The sequence below is a fragment of the Taudactylus pleione genome, unplaced genomic scaffold (genome assembly GCF_031769625.1).
Source record: "Taudactylus pleione unplaced genomic scaffold, aTauple2 ptg000419l, whole genome shotgun sequence".
Taxonomy (NCBI): domain Eukaryota; kingdom Metazoa; phylum Chordata; class Amphibia; order Anura; family Myobatrachidae; genus Taudactylus; species Taudactylus pleione.
In genome coordinates, this window is record NW_028284821.1 from 948225 (window position 1) to 966222 (window position 17998).

The following is a 17998-nucleotide window of genomic DNA, read 5'->3' on the forward strand; positions in this document are numbered from 1 at the left end:
CTGACCTGAGAATAACCCAGATCAATGGTGCTGTGTAAACTGTGTCTGACCTGGGCTGGAACCATGTCTGAAAACCCAGGTTGGACCTGGGTTTTTGGTGGAAAAGAGGTATCCGTAATTGAAGGTGGGAACAGGGAATTACCCTATAGTGGAGTGTATTTAAAGGTAGTTGGAGACTTGCCAAATTTGTTGGTGAAAAATGTCCAAGCAGTGTGTATCAAGCAAGAGGATATTTTTATGATGAGCTGGAGGGAGCAGTGCCTTAGTTGTGTAGAGGAGGTCAGTCGGGGAGTATGGAGAAAATAAGGCTTCTTCCAGGTATTTAGAATCCAATCGAAAGAATTCCAAAACATAATTGCTCTGGAAAATGCTAGCACATCGGGAAATCCCAGTTTAGAAAGAATGTCAGGATTGTGCAATGCTGGGTTTCTTGCCTTGCCAAGTGAACCACATACAGCTGGATGCATCCTTCTCTCTGATAGAGATGTGTGCCATTTTTATACAGTAGGTCAGTTTTAGGAAAATTACACAGATTTTTTTATAATAGGGAAATGGTTACAGAGATAAAGGTTGGCTAAATTTTTATTGGATGCCCACTCGCCAATGCCACCACAACCTCCTCCTAATGTTTCACTTCATTATTGCTAAATAATTGTATTTCTTGTTAGTGTGTGTCTATTTTTGACTCTTTTTCTCCTGTAAATATATTATAACATTATTTTACACTAGTTTATGAAGATATCTACATGGGCTTCAAAGAATAGATACAACTTACTGTTCTGAAAGGTGGGAAAAGTAATAAATTTTCATACTCCACATCTGGAAATAAAGTAAATAATAAGCTTTCATTTAATCTTTTTTCTTTTTGTTAGAGATGTGATCATAAAAATCATTGTGTGAACCTATTTCTGTAATTTTCCATTTCATTTAAGGAGGAATATTTTTAAATATTTCTGTTGATGACATTTTGCAAAAAAGTTTACATGTCTACTGTTGGCGCAAGTTTTATTTAATCTTTAAAGGTTCATTTGTTATCTCTCTCTAGCCTCCTCTTGGGCTTAATTGCTTTTACTGTGCTGGAAAATAAGTTTAGATTTTTATGGCTCAGCAAGTATTCAGCAGTACCTATATAAACAAACCAGGTGAAAGTTGACTGTAGCAGAAAGAGTGATTCTAAATGATTTATACAGCAAAAATAAATGTAACACTTTGGGCTAAATTTGTAAAAAAAAAAAAAAAAAAGTTGCATATGTATTTAATGTTATATTTTAAATAAGTTATTAGAAACTTCAAAAACTAGAATATCCAAATTTTAATGAAAAAATTTGACTTTATTTAACATGGCATTCAAGAAATTTTGCATTACTGTGGTTTTACAGTTCCTTTCATCATGCAGCCTAAAATCATCTAAAAGATCACTTTTAGATGTATGAACAAAATGGGACATTAATAACGACATTTGTTATTATAACTTCACTTTTGTGAATTTAGTCTCTAATATTCATGCTGTTTTGACTAGTGTAAGAGCACCTTTTGTTATACAGTGCATCTGGAAAGTATTCACAGCACTTCACTTTTTCCACATTTTGTTATGTTACAGCCTTATTCCAAAATGGAATAAATTAATTTTTGTCCTAAAAATTCTACACACAATACCCCATAATGACAACATGTAAAGTTTTTTTTTTTTTTTTGAGATTTTTGCAAATTTAATTTGAAAAAACAAAACAAAACAAAAAAAACAATAAAAATAACATGTACATAAATATTCACAGCCTTTGCTCAATATTTTGTTGATGCACCTTTGGCAGCAATTACAGCCTCAAGTCATTTTGAATATGATGCCACAAGCTTGGCACACCTATCTTTGGGCAGTTTTGCCCATTCCTCTTTGCAGCACCTCTCAAGCTCAATCAGGTTTGATGGGAAGCGTCAGTGCACAGCCATTTTCAGATCTCTCCAGAGATGTTCAATTGGATTCAAGTCTGGGTTCTGGCTGGGCCACTCAAGGACATTCACAGAGTTGTCCTGAATGCCACTCCTTTGATATCTTGGCTGTGTGCTTAGGGTTGTTGTCCTGCTGAAAGATGAACAGTCGCCCCAGTCTGAGGTCAAGAGCGCTCTGTAGCAGGTTTTCATCCAGGATGTCTCTGTACATTGCTGCATTCATCTTTCCCTCTATCCTGACTAGTCTCCCAGTTTCTGCTGCTGAAAAACATCCCCACAGCATGATGCTGCCACCACCATGCTTCACTGTAGGGATGGTATTGGGCTCGTGATGAGCGGTGCCTGGTTTCCTCCAAACCTAATGCCTGGCATTCACGCCAATCTTTGTCTCATCAGACCAGAGAATTTTGTTCCTTCAGGTGCATTTTGGCAATCTCCAGGCGGGCTGCCATGTGCCTTTTTTTTTAAGGAGTGGCTTCTGTCTGGCCACTGTACCATACAGGTCTGATTGCTGCAAAGATGGTTGTCCTTCTGGAAGGTTCTCCTCTCTCCACAGAGGAATGCTGTTGCTCTGACAGGGCCCTAATCAGAGGTCACCTCCCTGATTAGGGCCCTTCTCCCTCGATCGCTCAGTTTAGATGGCCGGACAACTCTAGGAAGAGTTGGTGGTTCCGAACTTCTTCCATTTACAGATGATGGAGGCCACTGTGCTCATTGGGACCTTCAAAGTAACAGATATTTTTATGTACCCTTCCCCAGATTTGTGCCTCGAGACAATCCTGTCTCGGAGGTCTACAGATAATTCCTTGGACTTCATGCTTGGTTTGTGCTCTGACATGCACTGTCAAGTGTGGGATCTTATATCGACAGGTGCATGCCTTTCAAAATCCTGTCCAAACAACTGAATTTACCACAGGTAGACTCCAATTAAGCTGTAGGAACATCTCAAGGATGATCAGAGGAAACAGGATGCACCTGAGCTCAATTTTGAGCTTCAAAGGCTGTGAATACTTATGTACATGTGATTTTTTTTTTGATTTTTTTTTTTATTAAGTTTGCAAAAATCTCAAACTTTTTACATGCTGTCATTATAGGGTATTGTGTGTAGAATTTTGAAGACAAAAATGAATTTATTCCATTTTGGAATAAGGCTGTAACATAAAATGTGGAAAAAGTGAAGCGTTGTGAATACTTTCCGGATGCACTGTAGTTCTTAATCTCCTTTTCCCACTTTCAAGTGGGCATGGATAGAGCAACCTATAGTCATAGGAAGCATTTCAAGACTTTTGTTGGGCTGTAATTCAAATCCCCTTTATACCCAAGAGAAGTCAATCATAATAAGATTGCTGCAGCTGTGGCCATAGATAACCTGAGGATGACTGTTTGTGGGGAACTTCAGACACAGAAAAAGTCGAATAAATGGTTATATACATTCATGCAAAAATGCAATACTCGGTGACATAAATGTCATTAAGACTTTTAGTAAAGTATAGTGTTTGTTTTGGTTTGAAGATCTGCTTCCCCTTAAACTACTGCAGAAAGACTGATTAACACTTCAAAAGAATCTTATCCTTAAATGCTCTTCACCTCACACTTATGTATGAAATGAAGCAGGAATTTGCAATTCAAACTCTCATAAACATCTGGCATTTCAAATTCTATATCATATTGCTGATGGTGAGAGAAAAGTAGTCTTGAAAGCTTACAAGTTAAATGCATTTGGTTAGTTAATTATGGTTATTACTTGAAACTATTTTTTTTTTCTGCACGTCCCTCTTTCCACACAGGATACAAAGTGAGATATTTCTCAATATCATTTTTATTTATATATAGTGAGTGACACTTGCGGTGCTTGTGTCTGCTACATGCAACAATATTATTTGGATCAATTTATAAAATTATATATGTCCTTAATCAAACAGGCTTTACAAGCAAAATATTTTAATTGTCTAAAATATCTTTCCACTTCAAATTTCTATACATGTTCAGTAAAGAAGATCAAACGTTTTTTATATTAAGTAACTCTATATTAATCAGCAGGCTGAACTTTACGAATATAAGTTGATGTCTAAACCATAAAATAATTTCTGTAAATATTACTTTAAATGCAACAGTACTCCAGTGGGCAATTTATAATTATGAATAACTGAGTTTTTTTTACTTTAACTATACTGTAAATTAAAGTACCTAATAAGAAATTAAGGCACCATCATTTTACTTAGGGATTAGATTATTATTCAATTATTTAATTTAACATTACTAATTTTATAAATATATTAACTGGAAGAGTCCATGAAGACATCTACTTAGTCAGAATAGGTGGTCGAGTTAGAAAACATTGCTGTCCTTGAAAATGTCTTCTGCTTTTTCCGTTAATAAGAAACAGAGGTAATTTCTTATGGAATTCAATAATTTCCTCCACAGAACTGAATTTCTGGAAAAAAAAAAGATAATTTCACAGAAAATATTAACATTTGATAAGAACATACTATTTTTTCTACATAGTTGTTAACTTCTACTGGATATGTTGGCACAACAATCCATGAACTTAACCACAAATATCTGTAGAAATATTTAAAGGAAAATGATCTTTGCAATTTTCATATGCATAGTTATACTTTTTTTTTTTTTATTAATTTGCTACAATGCTGTCTCTTTAAATGTATTTATCAATTTTATAATACACATTTTTATTCAATAAAAGAATGTGTAGCATTTAATCCAACTATGCCTAATTTTGCAAACTAATTTGATCTTGTTTCTTATGCTGGACATACACTATACAATTATTTGTCACATATCTGTCATATCTGGCTAGTTGGAATGAAAACCTGGTAATGGCATTTGACCATATGGGTCCCAAAAACTGGAAAATTGACAAAAAGGATTGTTCAAATTTCTTAGATTTTATTTAACAAATTTGTCTGAACAACCATTTTTGTCTGTTTTCCAGTGTTTTCTACCAAATAGTTGATTTGTCATTTGCTCCAATACATTACCAGGATTTCATTCCAACCACCCAGATTGAACAGATATCTGACAGATAATTGTATAGTGCCCAGCATTAGTAAAAAAAAAATACTTCCAACTGTTGCAGATTCTTTAACTATTAGTTCAGATATTTTCTCCAGGATTGTCACTGACAAATTGCTTGCTACTTCTGAACTTTTTTTAATTTATATTTTTATACTGGACGCTATTTTTAATATTCTGTATGCTGGAGAGAATTATGTGAAGTAAGAATGTTATAGAAGGATAATATGATGTAGCCATTTCATGTTAGGTGTGTGATACCAGATGACATCGTTTCCCAAACTCATTCCACGGGGAGAACTAATGCTGCATACACACGGGATGATTTTCCTGAACGATAACGATATCGTTCAATGATAAATTGTTCATATTAATCATTTTTAGGCAATGTACACCCAACGAACGACCAACGATGCACATTTCCGCATTAACAATATCTATTGTTGACCGTACATGCAAGCCAACTTGGACGATTTTGTCAAGATTTGCCTGTAAAGAGATGGCTTCGCTGAAATATCTATCATAGATATCTAGCCATGCGTACAACCAAAATCGTTTGCCCTGCATGACAGAAAGTTGGAGGGAAATCTATCAGTGATATCTTTGGTTGTGCAGGTTGTACCCTGTGTATGCAGCATTACAGTGCATGGTTTCTATTTTTCCTAGTTGGTGCACAGGTGTATTCATTACTGGTTGACACATTTTAAAACAATACACAGGTGAAGCTAATTATTTAACTTGGGAGATCTGGAAAATATGCACTGTTAGTGCTCCCTGAGGAATGAGTTTGGGAAACGCTGCCCTATAAGAACAAATTATCCTAGATATAACTGTCATTCATGTGCAGGCTTGGACTGGGCTGCCGGGGAATCTGGTAATTCCCTGGTGGGCCCCGGGGTGTTGTGGCCACGCCCCCTTCCATGAGGGGGCGGGGCTTAGCGGGTCGCGAGCGGGGGGGTGGGGGCATGCTGCTATGCATGGTCTGGCCCTGGGTCACTCACTGTCCGAGTATATCACTGTCGGAGTATGACAGTCAGTCCCTTACTGTGCCTCCTTCGGCTGGTGCCTGGTGGTGACTGCTGTGCAGGCAACAGCAGCCCCGTGCAGTGCACCAGTGAACTTTCCCCTTCCCTCTCTCACTGTCCACTTCCTCGTGCAGAGACTAAGCTCCGCCCCCGCCAGCCAACAGGGAGCTGCTGATGTTAAAGGAGAGTAGAAATGCTGCCTTGGTAACTGGGAAGAGGTGAGATTTCCATGCACAATACATGTCATTACACTCTGAAAAGGGAACCCTCATTATCATCATATCATTGTGTGTGTGTGTGTGTGTGTGTGTGTGTGTGTGTGTTTAAATTCATTATATATATATATCATGGGTGAAGAAACAGCAGCACTCCGGGAGTCTCTTTAAAACAAGTAAAATCTATTTAATCCATTATATGGGATAGCAGCGATGTTTTGGGGTAGTGTCACCCCTTTATCAAGGTGAATAATATGGCGGGGTGTGTGAGCCCGGGAGGTTCCTTGGACGGTGGTCAGTGTTTGCCTGGTGGAATATGTAACAATATATCATGGTAACCAGCCCACAGTTATTGTAAAGGTACAAGCAGAACTATAACATTGCGTTGTTTTAGTGATACCTTTTTGATTGAATAAAAACGTTCATTGCACTATGGAGCGCCCCTTCTCTATTTTGCTCTAAACTATACATATATGAGAAGAGAGTGGCACTTTATAGTGAAAACGGTGCTGGACGGTTTTATATATTGGCATTGGTTTGCGCAAATGTATCTTTTGTTTGATTATATATAGAGATATATATATATATATATATATATATATCAATGTGTGTATTCAGACATACTGTATGTGAGTACATTTTATGAAATAGCTTTTTTGGATGGGGGTCGGTTGCATGTGCAGTGGAGTGACCACGTCTGGGCCAAGTAGTTGGCGAGCAAATAGCAGGGGGCCCTGTCAGTGTAATGTGTACTGGTCTTCACAACTTCTGCTGGCAGACCTGGGGCCCCCTGCTTAGGTTGTCAGTCAGACTTGACAGCTGCCACTTCCTAATGGCACATACCTTCTATATAGTTAGAGCGGGATGTACTAAGCAGCGCATCCGTAATGCGGTACATCCCGCCTGTCATCAGGTACATACCATCAGGGGATGTCCCAATAAGAAGCCCTTAGGTTTCTATTGAATAACACCACCTGACGATGGCGTTACCCACCAGGACGATGCATTCCAGAGCTTTGTACATATGGAAAATGCGCTAAAACCCCTGAAAATGCATTTTACACTTTAGTACATCCAGCACTTGTAGACGGCCATCCTGAACCCACGGTACTATACCACACTATGGGCCTGATTCTGAGTCGTATATAATGGCAATATCAGATGCAGTGGAGAAATTAATTTTGTTTGAACATGCACCTGAGCCGCACCACAAATGTGTCCTGATTTTTTTTGTGCAGAGCCACAGTATGAATTTAGATACACGGTAGTAGAAATGTGTGGGGCATTCCTGGGTGGTGACTGGGAGGTAAGATGTGAGTGGCTAAATAGAAGCATGTAGAGTTTGTGTGTTATGATAGTGTTGCAGGCGTGCCGTTGTTAGTGGTTGCATTCATTGACACAGAACCAGTCACATAGTAGGCTAGATTCAGAATGATAATCTGTATCTGCAATGGTTCAGGTGCAAGTTCAATGGTGCGACAATGGTGCATCTAAAGATGCAACGTATTGCAGCGTTTATGGACCCTGAAAGTGGGCACCTCAGTCCTTGCACATGTATGTCCACCATGTAAGGGCTTTATAGTGCCATTTGCATTTTGCATACAGTGCCAGAAACAACTGTGGCAAAAGACACAGACATGGATACAGCTGCCCTTGGCTTGGGCAGCCTGGACAGAATAGAAATTTTCCTGCTAGGGCAATACTGTAAAGCTGGGTATACACTAAATGATGTGTACCTAGCACAATGTCGTTTGTGGTGGGACCCGGCGGAGATGCTGGCATCGGCAAGCACATTTGCCAATGTTGGCAGCGACGGCGTGACGTTGGGGGCCATAATGCATTCAGCAACATAGCCTCTACTGACGATATTGCCTGTCGGACCTGCATGCAGGTACAACGGGCAATGTCGCTGACAATGCGCAGTAGTGACATAGCAGGTACACACTGTCCAGATCTGATAACAAATTGTCTAGTTTGTACCCAGCATAACAGTTGAGAATGTGTGTGAAATGAATCGTCTTTATTCTAATCTGTGTTACTGAATGTGGAGAAGTCTGATGGCATGATAGTTGTAGGAGGAGAAGTCTGATGGCATAATAGTGGTAGGCGGAGAAGTCTGATGGCATAAGAGTGGTAGGCGGAGAAGTCTGATGACATAATAGTGGTAGGCGGAGGAGTCTGATGGCATGATAGTGGCAGGAGGAGAAGTCTGATGGCATAATAGTTGCATGCAGAGGGGTCATTCCATGGTAACTCACGTTGCAGGGTGATGTGGCGAGTGTGTGCATGACTGTCAAGAGCTAATGGAGTTTGTGTGAGGTTGGTTTTGTTTGCTAAGAAAGTGAGACGGGTCTTGCTTTGGAAGACTGTATACTGGAGTTGCTGATTGTTTGCTGTGTGACTCTAATGTGAGTTACTATGGAATGACCCTCAGGTGTCTGATGGTATAATAGTGTTGTGCAGAAGAGTCTCATGGCATAATAGTGGCTTGTGGAGGAGTCTACATGCTGTCTTTGCAGGGGTTCCGTCTACTGGGTTTTCTTGTGCCATCTATCATGGTGTCTGTGCCTACATCCTTGTGGATTTCTTTTTGCCCTGTGTATTTGCACTGTTATTTCTATTCATTCCTGTAATTGCTTGAAAAAAGTCTCTTATGGAATATAGGGCCGGATTCAGACCCGTACACTAAGCCGCAACTCTCGCTGTGGGCGATTGTCGCCCATCTGCGCATGCATATGCGTCACAGTGCACGTGCGCAAGCCAGTCATTGCAACCGTGAATTGAGCGCTCGTTGTACACAGACTGAGCGCTACTTTGAGTGACAGTGCCATTTGTGGGTGGTAACAGGGGAAGGTGCTTGTGAACAGGGGAGTGGTGCTGCGAATGCAGGCGTGTCTGGGCATCAAAACGGAGTTCAATGGGCGTCCATAATTAGCATGGGGGCGTCATTGTACGCGTCACCTGGTTGTATTTCAGCCTGCAGTGATCGCAGTGCTTGCGGCGGGGTAGGGTCTACCTCAAGCACAGCGTGCAGCTCTAATGGCTCTCGATGTTACTGATTAATCATACACTTCCTGGAAATTTAAGTGTGCTAAGAAAGAAAAGTGGGCGTCGTTACACCAGCATGCGCTCACTCTGCCGTCGCTCTCTAATACATAGAGGGCGTCCTTACGCCAGATGTGCGATCGCGGAATTTGCATACCCGGCCCCTGACGGCTGCGAGAGAGCGCAGCTTAGCGTCCAGGTCTGAATCGACCCCATAGCCCTCATTAACTCCATGGTCAAACACATTTAAACTAAAAATAATAATCCTAAAATAATATGTATTCAAAACGGAATTAATACTCAGTCCCAGTAGTTAGATTATTTTCAGTAGTTACTTTTATATCATCCTCATACAGTTCAAAGCTGGATTGGCATATCTATAAACACATTATTTTTTTATTAATGTCACTCTGTGGGGTCTATTTATTAATCAGGACAACCCTTTCACTGTTTTTTTGGAGGTATATCGCTATTTACACATTTTATTGCCAGGCCTCTGTTCACTGGGTACACCCACTTTCACAGTTGGTTACACCACTTCAGCGGGCCCCTACTTTTGCAATCCCCTGGTGGGCCCTTCAGGCTCCAGTCCGACACTGTTCAAGTGTGATCTTTCGATATATGTGATGGTGACAGGCAGTATCAGGATGCATAAGACAAGGTCACAAATGTAATGGTTTTAATAGTTCTGACCACTCCCAAATTTCCAATGTTTCACCACCCCATCTCTAAATTCATCTGCAGACAAGGTCCTAACCTCTCCTACAAAAGTGCTCCTGAATATGTCATTAGAATACAAAAGTTCTTGAATTTGAGATATGAGTGGGAAATAATATCATTTTTGGGTATTTTTAGTTTTGGAACTTTACTTTCTGAACAGAAAGTAGTGTTAATCTATAATGGAGTAGAATTTTACAATTAAGAATATAAAATATAAATCTGCCTCTGTTTAACAAGGTGTGGTGGCATGTAATTTCAAATATATGAAATTTCTTTGCTTTAATCAATTTGTATTGTAATTTTAGAATTTAGACAGAGCTTTGGCTTCAGTAACATTGAACTAAAAATTAGTTTGAGCAGTTTACTGATATATAAAGCAACATGGAGACAAAGTGCAATATGTAAACCAACCATTTGTGCATATAAAATCTAATGGTCCTGTATGCAGGTAAGGTCAATTACCATTTAATATTGTTGTTCTCTGTAATGTAATATAAACATTTTAGTAGTACAATAGGAAAAGCATTTGTTTCGTTCTAAAACAATAAAGATATACCTTCAAACATTAGAAGAAAGACACAAAAAAGAGATTTGTTTTACTCTTATAATTTTTGCAACACATCGCAAATTCTTGGAATATAATCTTATGATAAAAACAAGAGTAGTATTCATGCATATTTTTTCCAATCTAAACAAGTTGCCAGGTATACACAATATTTAATTGTACAATACAATTATTTGTTTAGCATTAAAAATTGTTTTGTGGGTGCAATTTAAAAGCTCATGTAATCCATTTGAGTAATCTATCACATATTAGATTGCCCCAGTTGGGAAAAAAATGTCCATGAATAACCATTGGGGTGTGTTTTTATGCCTGTGAACCTACATTAAATTGGAAGCTCCAGTGGGTCGGGCACTGTTGTGCCTGCTTAACATAAAGGATATTTCTGCTTGTTTTTCATAATAAGATTAATTCATATTAACATTATGATTGGTATTGAACTAAAACTATCCTACTTTGCACAAACTGTGTAAAACCAAATGAAAAGTGTTTAATTGTTCTATGTATTCTTACATTTTTTATGGAGATTGATTATTCATCAATGAAATTTTTTCTTTTGGAAGTAAAAAAACACACACATAAAACATTGCAAAACATCTTGTAGAGAAGCCTGAAATTAAATTAATTTCAACAGACCTTTTACACTCCTTATCTTATCTTGAACACCAATGCTTTTGTTCCTCATTTAGCGCCTAGTTTACAGTTTGACTTTACATGTCCCCCTCCTGTTTTTACATTGTGTAAAATTAAAATACTACTTTGCATAGCATTAGCTGCTATTTGAGAATCAACTAAAAAAAAATTATATAAAAGTGAATGTGAGAACTTAATGGTTATTTAGTTAACTATTTTTAATGAGAATAATATTTTAACATGTATAGTCTTTTGTTTTTTAAAATTTTGGACAAAAGTACATATTTTTATTTTGTTGCTAAAATAATGATGTGTAAGTCTTTTATTCAACTATTACTTATTTCCCCCAAATTATATACAAAATGTATACAACTGTACCTGTCCTTTTTGCTCCAGGTACAAAGGACCTCATAACAACCCTAAATGGCTGCCTAGCTGAGCTTCAGGAGTGGATGAGTGCCAGTTGGCTGTGACAACCCTTATAAAACAGAGGTCCTTACGATAGGTCACGGGATAGGGCTACAGCATAGCTAACCCACGGGACCTACACTTGGGGGATCAGAATTACAAAACACTGAACATGTGTGGAATCTTGGTGTTGTCCTGGATAGTGTCTTGACACTTAAACATCAGGTATCAGCCACAATCAAATCCTCATTCTTTCATCTGAGGAACATAGCCAGAATCAAGCACTTAATTCCCTCAGAAGATCTGCCTAAAGTCAAACATGCATTTATATTATCACGCCTAGACTACTGCAAAGCCCTCTACCTTGGTTTCCCAGCAAAAGAATTGCACTGCTTGCAGATGCTACAAAATGCAGCTGCCAGGCTATTAACCAACCATCCCAGTTCCAGCCAGACACCCATTCTCTACTCCCTTCACTGGCTGCCTGTCAGATGGCGAATTGTCTTCAAGATTGGCTTACTAACTTTCAAAGCCTTATATGACCATGGCCCAAGGTACCTGAAGCAGCTTCTGAATCCTTACTGTCCCACTCGATTACTGCGATCTGTTGATGAAGGACTATTAACAGTACCTAGAATCTTCTGGAATTTGTCTGGGGGTCGAGCTTTCAGTTTTGTGGCTCCAACCTTATGGAACTCACTTCCTCGGACAGTTCGAGAAGCCTCCACTCTAGAATCCTTCAAAAATAGACTCAAGACTTACCTCTTCACCTAAGCATTTCACTAATGTCCCTTGTTTAAGCTTATTTTGCACTGTAAATGTAAAGCACTTTGAGTCCTTTAGGAGAAAAGCTCTATATAAATAAAATTATTACTATTGTACAAAACATGTCTAGTTTGGGCATTGCAAATTTTTAAATAATACTATAATTACTTTTAGCAGTACACAGATAGAAAGTGGATTAAAAAGTATGTACTGTCCTCTTCCCTATTGTAATTACTATAAAAGTTTTTTAAATATAATAGTGTATAATGTGAAATGCATCTAAACTGACTAGTCATCACTGTTATTGAAGAGCTTGCGATGCTCCAGTGAGAAGCCTATATTTGCTTTAGTCTTGTGAACTACAGCAAAAGCTAACACTCTAATCCATCACCTGGCTCTCCAGCATTTTGAATTGATAGGCCACCTCTACCCAACAGTACAGATGTGTCCTTATACATCTATCCCTTTTGTACCATTTGGTTTGAGATACCTTGAGCGATTCCTGTGTCTTCATACACCTATCCCTTGTGCCACTTGGTTCGAGATATCTGGCGCAATTTCTGTGCAACATGCTTTTATTTCAATTTTGCATTTTAGTTTGCAAATAGTGTAATAAATTCTTAGGAATAGTTTTTTGTTGCAAAGGAATTTGTCTAAAGTCCCATAATAATGCATGGTGATTGTCATTCATATCGGACCTGTTTATTGCCATCTTAAATGGACTGTATACTTTTTCCTCAATTTTGCATCTTTATTTACAAAGAGTATACTACTGTAGGTCTTTAGAATTAGTTGTTTGATGCAGCTAAGTAACAAATTCCATAGTGCACCAAATGGGGCTATTTGGCACGATTTCAGAATAGGTGTACGTAGACACAAAATTGTTAGAGGCCAGGATTATCTAACCAGTGTAATCAGCAAATAGTTGCTATAACAGCTACACACCCCTCAGAAGCAAGTGATTCAAGGAGTTGGGGAAAAGCCTGGTGGTAGCAGCATATTTGTAAATGGCACCCAAATTCTAGGGATATTTTTTCCAATGTGTGTAATCATTTAGCGGTACATTACTCTCAAGTTTTATTCATTGTATTTATGAAAATAGATTTTCTGGTAGCTCAGTTGGTTGATTTTTTTTTTCTATTGTTTTAAATCAAATTATATGTTAACTAGTTATTTGGGACTAACTGTGCATGTATTATGTATATTTCACTTAACTTGCAAAAAAAAATACAATAATTAAAAATGCTTTTATACAGTCTCATAAAATTGCAAGGAATCAAGTTAAAGTATAATGACCATGATATATGTAGCAAGACCAAATTGGCCTGAAATGTTTTTTGGTCTGCACATCCACTAACCCCTCAACAATGATTGAGCGAGACTAAAATTCTTGAAGATTTTAATTATTTCTAGTAAAAAAAAAATGCAGTCAGCTGATGACCTTGATCACTGGTGAGGTAACTATACTGTACAGCATGATTGCACTAAATACAACTCTGTATCTTTGTTCATTTGACCACTGAACTACTGGAGTGGTCTAGTAACTCCAATTATGGCAGGATTTTTAATGTGTAACTTAAATCATGCATGGGATAAAATTATATCCGTAAAAACTAGCTAGAGTCCATATAATTAACAAATTGTGAAATAAATTAAACTAAATCAGCATAAATACTTAAATAATGTATATGAAAGTGATACATTTTTACCTTATTTTTTACATAACATTCTGCATTAAGAATGTAAAAGAAAAATTGAGAAAAAAAAGTAATGCCATGTTTTATAACAAAAAAATCACCCACAGCAGATTGTAAAAGAAATAGAGAAATAAAATAACATACATTTTGATAGTGATTGGTAAATTGAGTCTGCGATTATAGAGCCATAGCCTAGGAGTGGCCAAAATGATAGTGATATACTACTTTTTTTAGTTTATTTTTATTTCTTGACTTACATGATTTCCTCTGAGGCCTGTCCCAAGAGCGTATTGTTTACTGTCTTCTAGGTAACGTATCTTGATGTGGTACACTTTATTATTGTAGTAAACTGATAAAATGAAAGGCTCATGAAATGTACCATGAATGTTGTCCCTCACAAGAAATACTCCATCCTGTAATTACAAATTTATTAACACATACTGAACAGTTATTCTTGGAATATGTTAATTTACTTTATTTTAATTGCCTGTCAACTCAATATACTCATTTACTAACTGCAGAATATGCTGAGTGCATTTTGTAAAATGTGCAACTGTGACTATTTGTCTGCCTAGCCTACACATAGATACACAACCACTTTCTGGTTTGGGAACTGTCCTCAAGAAAACACTCTGTGACAGCACTTGTCTGGAAAGCATGGGATTGGATCCAAAGATAGTTGAATGGATAAGATCATGGCTGTAGGATAAGAAACAGAGTTGTAGTAAATGGAGTGCAGTCTCAAGAGGGAAATGTTACCAGTGGAGTACCTTCGGGGGATCTGTACTTGGATCAGTGCTTTTTAATATCTTTGTGACATTGCAAATGGTATTGAATGGAAACTATACCTTTTTGCAGATGACACAAAGGTATGCAACAGGGTAGACATACCAGAAGGGGTATAACAAATGATTGATGGTCTAGGTAGACTAGAGGAATGGTCAAGAGTTGGCAACTACAGTTTAATGTAAAAAAATGCAAGATCATGCACTTGGGTCTTAAAAATCCAAAGGCTAAATATAATAATGGCACTATACAGGAAACTACTGAAAAGGAAAGGGATCTAGGAGTCACTATTTCAGGTGACTTAAAGGCAAGCAACAATGTAACAAAGCAATGAGGAAGGCAAGTCAGATGCTTGGTTGCATAGGGAGAGGAATCAGTAGCAGAAAGAAATAAGTGATATAGGTCATTGGTACGTCCTCATCTCGAATACTGTGTTCAGTTCTGGAGGCCATATCTCCAGAAGGATATTAATACATTAGAGACTGTACAAAGAAGGGCAACTAAACCACAAAACAAACCAGGAAAGACTAAAAGATCTTAATATGTATAGTTTGGAGCAGAGAAGGGAAAGGTATGATAGAAACGTTCAAATATATAAAGGGTTTTAACCAGGTAAAGGAAGGAGACATTCTTCAAAGAAAGAGAAGTATTAGAACAAGAGGACATGTTCTGAAGCTGGAGGGTGGTAGGTTCAGGGAAAATTTGAGGAAAAAGGGTAGTGAACAAGTGGAATAGCCTCCCATCAGAGGTGGTAGAGGCTAAGACAGTATAGCAATTTAAACATGCATGGGATAGACATAAGGCTATCCTTCAGAAGAGGTAAGGATCAATAAGAGTTGAGGTAAAAATATGTTTTAAAATGGGGCAGACTAGATGGGCCAAGTGGTTCTTATCTGCCAACAAATTCTATGTTTGTGTCTGGACGTAAAAACATTTCTGCTTACTATAATGTTTAAATCGTTCCTTTGTTTATTCATTTCAACTCATACTAGTTGTATATGTACTGCTTGACTGAACCTCATTTATCTCTTATATAAGTCATGAGAGGAATAGAACATTGTTTTCTTTTATTGTTGTTTGTCCACAAGAAAATATAACGGACATGTGGATGGCAGGTGCAGCTGGCTGCTCGTTAAGTCAGCTTTGTACCATACCTCCCATGTGGTCTTCTAACAAATTAGAAGCAATTGTAAAAATATTATGGAGACTCACACAAAGGACATATTTTTTTGTGGGGAATCTACTGGAATATTCTATCAGTTCAGCAGCTGAACCCAGTTAGTTCAACAGTCATTGCTGTTGATATATCTGTCGCTATTTTGGTGAACTCTGCGGCCTTCTTGATGGTAGCAGCAGCTGCCAAATCTTCTACAACCATGGGAATTAAGGGAGTGAGTTATCAAGCTTTCTAAAGAGGTCAAGTGGATGTGATGTGCCCACAGCTGTCTAACAGATTCCAGCTATCATTTTATACAATGTACTAGATAAATATAATCTGATTGCAATGGGCAACACTGTGATGGGTCTTATTTAGAAGGTTTGATAAATCTCCCTCTAAATGACCTGACTCTGTCCAGCAGTAAGCATGATGCTAAAGGAAAATACTGGGCACATAGCTACTGCGAGCTGGTAAGTAAACGCAAGAGTACCCAAGGCAGAACAAAAGTGAAAGCCTTTTTACATTTCCAAGAGATAATGGAGGTTCGGTTGAGATATATTGTGAAAGGCAGGTCATGGTTTCCAGAAGCTGAGTGTATTAAAAACTCAACATTGACAAATTCATGTCTCCACCTTCCATTTTCTCTCTTCCTTCAAACCATAGCACGTCACTGCACCAAACGGCAGTTGCCAATAATGGGTTTAATATTGGCGGCTGACATTTTTCGCCAATAATGGGTTTAATATTGGCGGCTGACATTAAAGATGTGTGCCCTTACATCTTACTTCCTAGCACGTTAGTTTCATAGGGCATACAAAAGAAGGATCTGTTGCACAGGTAAATACAATAAAAAGATTTTTTGTTCAAGAGTAATTCCAAATACTGATAGTTTTCAAATCAGAATTATAAATCCCAAAAGATATATGAATTGGACAAAATAAAGAATAGGCATTCATATATGGTGCACAAATATTAAAATATAACATTTTATTTAATTCTTTAAGATTCAATACTTGGATAATATAGAAAGCAAAGCAAAATATATTTGTTAAAACTATTAGTAAGAATTGTGAGTAAAGTATGGAAAAAGTGGTTAAGAATAAAATAATAAACTGTTATGTACTGTAGCCGAGTGCCTTTTAAATCATCTGTCATTAAAGGATTCAATAAAATTCCTGATGTCTAATCGTATTATTGATCTATTTTCATAATACTTAATACAATGTGTTCCTTGTCAATATAGATCTTCCATTACCTAACAGAAGTATACCCATATTATCCAGATAAGTAACTGTTCAGAATAGAAAGACTACGTATCCTTCATGTGATTGTATCTTATTACAGCCACATTTCCTTGTAAGTATCAAATAAAATTGTAACTATCAATAGGAAACACAGTTGCCATAGGCGTATATAGCACAGATTGTAATTGGTATAATTATTATTCCTCCATGTATAGAGATCTTATGACTTTTCTCAGTGGATAGTTTTAATCACAGCATGTCCAGTATAAAATCAGAATTAGGCATAGTACCGTATATACTCGAGTATAAGCCGAGTTTTCCAGCACAAAAAATGTGCTGAAAAAGTACCCCCTCGGCTTATACTCGAGTGAAGTGTAGCGCTGACCGGACGGAGTTCGGTCAGCGCTACACACTGCCAAACACACAGCCGCCGGAGCCGGCAGCTGCGTGTTTGGTGTAATCAGCAGCCGCTCCCACTGCGGGAGCCATCTTCCGGCTCCCGCAGTGGGTGATGGGAGACACGTCGTCATGACGACGTCTCTCCCATGCAAAGCGGCCGGAGGAGCGGACAGCGGCGGGACCAGGAGCAGGAGTTTCAGGTAAGTGATTTATTTTTTTTTATTCTTGTCACGTCTCTCTCTACTGCGGGGGGGGGGGGGGGAGACACCAGTGGATGATTACTACAGGGGGCACTAAAAGGGGGGATTACCACTGGGGGAACTACCAGGGGGGGGATTACTACTGGGGGCACAACCAGGG

At 38.1% G+C, this 17998-nt stretch overlaps 1 protein-coding gene across 1 annotated transcript in view; it reads right to left on the reverse strand.

The window, feature by feature from the left end:
* Positions 1–4249: 4249 nt before the first annotated feature.
* The window catches only part of CLNK (cytokine dependent hematopoietic cell linker), a 169707-nt gene continuing 155958 nt past the window's right edge, over positions 4250–17998 (reverse strand). Inside the window, exons 13-14 of the mRNA XM_088447119.1 lie at positions 14308–14463; positions 4250–4381 (exon numbers count right to left, since the gene is read on the reverse strand). Coding sequence (XP_088303245.1) covers positions 4250–4381; positions 14308–14463 — 288 coding nt within the window. The remainder of the gene's footprint in view (positions 4382–14307; positions 14464–17998) is intronic.